The 4,967-nt window shown below is 38.3% G+C and overlaps 1 protein-coding gene across 2 annotated transcripts in view; it reads right to left on the reverse strand.

Moving 5' to 3' along the window:
• Positions 1-4,967, reverse strand: part of LRRC49 (leucine rich repeat containing 49) — a 258,088-nt gene that overhangs the window by 235,453 nt on the left and 17,668 nt on the right. For both annotated transcript variants that reach the window (XR_002095202.1, XM_019504326.1), the window contains exons 5-6: positions 2,273-2,375; positions 736-939 (exon numbers count right to left, since the gene is read on the reverse strand). Coding sequence is in view for 1 of the 2 variants with exons in the window: in XM_019504326.1 (XP_019359871.1) it covers positions 736-939; positions 2,273-2,375 (307 nt within the window). In the remaining variant the exon portion in view is untranslated. The remainder of the gene's footprint in view (positions 1-735; positions 940-2,272; positions 2,376-4,967) is intronic.

Consider the following 4,967-nt stretch of genomic DNA (forward strand, 5'->3'; position numbering starts at 1 on the left):
CATCAGGTTTGGAAAGCAATAATACCTGCCCTTGGCATAGCAAAACAGGCACCCCCCCCTTGCAATTTCTTTGTTTCACTTCCCTTACTTCAGCATCCATTTCTCCAACAGAAACTAGGGAAACAGGGATCCCCAGATAACTTTGGAAGTTCATTTTCCCAGGTCATAGGTTCATAGATGTAGGGTCAGAGGGAACCTGAGCAGATCATCAATTCTGACACCCTGCCCTGGGCAGGAATGAATACTGGGCTCATATGACCCCTGATAAGTTTAAGCTCATATGACCTCAGCTAGGTAGTTATCAAGCCTCCTTTTAAAGACCCCTAAGGTCACTTCCCTTGGAAGCTGGTCCCCAATTTTAATTACTGTTCTGGTCCCCATGGAGTACACTTATACTTCTGGTTGAGAATATGGACTCCAGTTCTTGGAATAATGTAATGAATTCCACTTTGTAGGGGAAGAAAGACAGAAACAGGCATAAGCAAGAAGACCATTACCACACCAGGAGACAACAGTTGTAGATGCCTGGTCATACAAAATGGCAAGTTCCAAAGCAAAAACAGTGAATTTCCACACATGCTGGAAATGATGCACCATGGAATCATAGTATACATAAGATGCTGACTGATAGGAGTCAACGTGTAGCTCCTGTGGGCAATGTCCCAACCTAGAACTTGGCATGAAACAGCTATTACACAATACTGTATATTTGCCAGTTCATTTCTTTCTTTTTACCTGTTTTTCCCCAACAAGAGGACACGTAGAGCTCTCAGTGTCGAAAGTCCACTTATTTCCTCTATCTGATTATCGTATAAATCTAAGAAAACAAGATGCTGCAAATTAGAAATATTCTGGATGCGAGTTATAAAATTATGCTGGAAGTTCAAAAGACGAAGATGCTCTTCTCCATCAATAATTGGGCAAGCTGTCAGTTTTTGCCTGAAAAAATAAAAAACTTCAGTAACAATTTAATCCACAAGTGCAAATTAAGTGATTATATTTTCTTCATTCAAAAATAAAGTACCTAATTAAACAAAGCACACTTTACAAAGAATTAAATATATTTGTAAAAAATATTATACAAACAAGAATTCTATTTAAAAATATCCTGCAAGCATGTTTTATATTTCACTTTAATTTTGTTTTCCTTGTTTTTCTTGAATATTGTTTTCTACACTGATTAACAACATGTAGCAAAACAATCATTTAATTTACTTCAAACACTTGGAAATAAAGGATGGTAACAATGTTTCATATATTTGATATAAAATATATATATATTGAGTTGTTTGCATCTTCCAGACATTTAACAGCATTTAGTCACTGTTTACTACCTCAAATTAAATTTAATTTTTATTGAACTTCTCCTTTATAAAAATAAATAAATAGATGAAGACCATGTTAAAACATGAAAATGCTGTACGTAAAAGAAATATAAACTATAGGCCTTGATTATATCCCATCTAAAAATTCTTTCAAGCAATCCACAAAAAACTACCAACTCTATATACTCCAAAGGCTGGTAGCACAATCATCAGTGTTAGGACCTGGTGGCACTCTACTGTGCTACCGCTGCCATTGCCTAGCACTTCAGCTCCTTTAATTCTTCAGACAAATGATATTCAGAAAGTTAGCTGACTGTGCTATTAACATTAAAGAAGAAATCTTTTCATACAATCAAGAGAAACAATGAGCTCCAAGGAAGAAAGATGATCCTGGGGTCAGTACTTCGAAAGAAGACCGAGTTTAATTTCTGAATTTCCACAGACTTCCTATGTAATCTGGAGTAACACAGTTAACCTGTCAGGGCCATACCTTAGCACTACAATGGAAATGGTACTTCTCACCTTAAGAATACTGCAAAGGTAAATTCTGAGTAGAGTTCAGACATTATGGCGATAGTAGATGGCACAAATTAGGGCTCCTGAGCATTACAATAATTTACACCGTGTATTACTATTACTATATTTTGGGCATGTCAGAATTCAGATCATAAATACAACAGAAGCTAAAGTGCAAAAAAGTGTGCCCATTCAATTACAACCAAAACAATAGTAGCAAACATGACAAAAAAGTTGGCTTCCAAACTGAGACCACATATGGAATGGAATAATTGTAAACATTCTGACATCTTCATGGTCTATTCAGGTATGTGTACTATTCTGACACTGTTAACACAACCCAAGGCTCTTAAAATAGTCTATATTTTCCTTACGGAAAAAACATGATAGTTGCACTCACCCCATCAATATCCTATCAGAACACTGCTCACCTTTCAAGGGTTAGTCTGTCAGAGTTCAGTATTTTTTCTTCAGCAGTGCGTTGCAAAATGGGAAGTGCTGTTATTGATGAATTACTCCCAAAGTTTGTATTATCTATTGGAACATTAGAGTAGAAATTTCAAAATTTTAAATTACAAAATAAAGATGGAATATTTCTAGTTGTTAAAAATAAAGATATGGATTACATGCATGTACAGTGTGACCCCCATCACTGCACTTAACTGGCACCATCCAACATTTTATTAGAACATTCACACATCTTATCTGCTATTTTTAAATTTGTAACCATCCCACATATCCATTTTTTAGAAATATGCCAAAAAATGTTAATGAATTTAAGTAATTTCACACCAACTGACTTTGTAAGTTTGCTACATGATCAAGCACTCAGTGTCATTCAGACATCAGGCTACTGGCTGATTTGAGAGATTTAACTTCAATATCTGAAGTGTAAAGAACAGAGCCAGCCTTAGGGATGGGCAGCATGAGTAAGCCCCGTGACCAGGGTGCCCTGGGCAATGTCTTGGTCAGGGGGGTGTCAGCCGCATTATGCAGCCCTGCAAGGGAGGGGTGGCAAGTGCAGCTCTAGTATTACTGTTTAGTGGAGCCAAAATTAGGACACTCATTTAACTTTTCACTGGCCATGACCCTTGCAAGTGTGTGTCAATGTGCTGGAACACTCATTTTCATTTTCACTGGCTGTGAAACTTGGAAGGAAACAAAGCATCACAAGTACGTAAGAAGAGAGAGTCAGGAGTACAGAACAGGAAATTAAAAGCTCAGTTAATGACTGCAATTAAAAAATATGCAGACACAATGAAAGAAACAAAAACAAAAAATCTGAAATCTGTTAATGACAACAGTCACAACAGAAATGCCAGATGAAACACGCTTGTATGATCCACAATTCAACTTCCAAATCAACACAAGAGAAGGAAAGAAGCCAGAAATGAAACAGAAATTCTTCATCTGGACCAAAACAGTGATGATGCCACTAGTAATAGAGATGAAGCTATTCCTATTATAGGCACTGGCGATGCCATTTCTGGCCAAAAATTCTAGATCCGCTCAAGACCAATAGTTCATCAAAAGTAAGTTCATCAAGACCAATAGTTCATCAAAAAGGACATGGTTTTTCCTCTGGATGAACAGAATAGACATTTTTCTATGATGTTTTCATACAAAAATCTTGAAAATGGCAAAGTTCTGAAGCAGTGCTGGCTGCGTTTGACTCAGAGGCCACTAACAAGGTCTTCTGTTTCTGATGCAAGCTCTTGGACTTGAATCCAAAATCAGTCCTAGCATTTGAGGGGCTGAATGATTGGAAGCACGTCTGAGATTCCAGTGCATCATGAAAAGTCGCCTAGCAATTTCAGCTCCTGCCGAACATGGGTCAAAGCAGAGCAAAGGATAAAACAGAATAACTACACAATCTTCATGTTAATCTAGGGTTTAAACCAGCCCCACACACTCATTATAAAAAGTGTCAATTCAGTGATGAATGTGAAGATTTTGAAAGTCAAAAGTCCAGAAGTCAAGTTCAAAAATTAATTTTTCAGCCAGCTTACAGACATGGTGAGCATGTCCATGAAAGAACAGTTTGAACAAATGAATCATATGCAAATCTTTGGGGTTTTCTATATAATGTAATACAACTCCCAGACAAAGAAACTTTGAGGCAGCACTGTAAGGGCCTTCATTGTGAATTGACATCTGAAGAGAGCGGACCTTGACAGTGTGAACCCCTCCACATTTTGCAACCACTTCCGAACACATGGACAGCACTCAGGATCTGGTTAACCATGTCCATATAGGTGGTGAGCAGTGAATGGAGCTTCTTGAAGCTGAACCTCAAAAACATGTTTGCAATCGAGAGATGACAGGCTATCTTTGCTGGCCATTATATCTAGGGAATGTTGTAGCTCAAGACAGAGACCTGTCTCAAGCAATTTGAGAGTTAGCGGCAGCAAAGACATGCAGAGTTGCCTTCTGAGCCTTGGATTCTTAATGAACAAAGTTTAATTTGTTATTGTTATTTATTAGTTTAGTGTTTAATTTAATGTTTAGTATATTTGTCACAGCTATAAAGTTATATTTATGACATCATTTATTATTTGAATAAAATTGAATTTAATTGGACTGACTTGTGTCATTTCCTAGATTTTATAGACATTTGGGCTGGAAGGGACCCTGGAGGATGATTGAGTCCAGCCCCCTGCCCCAGGGACAGGAAGTCAGCAGGGATCATAGGATCCCAGTAAGATAAGCATCCAAGTGTGTCTTGAAGGCATTCAAAGTGGGTGCTTGAACCGCCTCTGGTGGCAGTTCATTCTAAACCTTGGGGGCTCGGACAGTGAAGAAATTCTTCCTTATCTCCAGCCTGAATAGGTCACGGTGGAGTTTGTCACCGTTCGATTTTGTCATCCCTTGGGGCACTCTGGTGAACAGACGTTCCCCCAGATCCTGATGAGTACCCCTGATAAACTTATAGGTGGCTATCATATCACCCCTGGGCCTGCGCTTTTCCAGGCTGAAGAGCCCCGTGACTCTCAGCCTCTCATCATAAGGTCTGTTTTCCTGACCTCTGATCATGCACGTGGCTCTCTTCTGCACCCTCTCAAGCTTCTTCCTCTTCCGTTTTCTTTAGTAAGTTATTTAGATTAAAAAAAAAAAAAAAAAACCTTT

This window comes from Gavialis gangeticus, unplaced genomic scaffold (genome assembly GCF_001723915.1).
Source record: "Gavialis gangeticus isolate Ggan-Ray unplaced genomic scaffold, GavGan_comp1, whole genome shotgun sequence".
Classification (NCBI taxonomy): domain Eukaryota; kingdom Metazoa; phylum Chordata; order Crocodylia; family Gavialidae; genus Gavialis; species Gavialis gangeticus.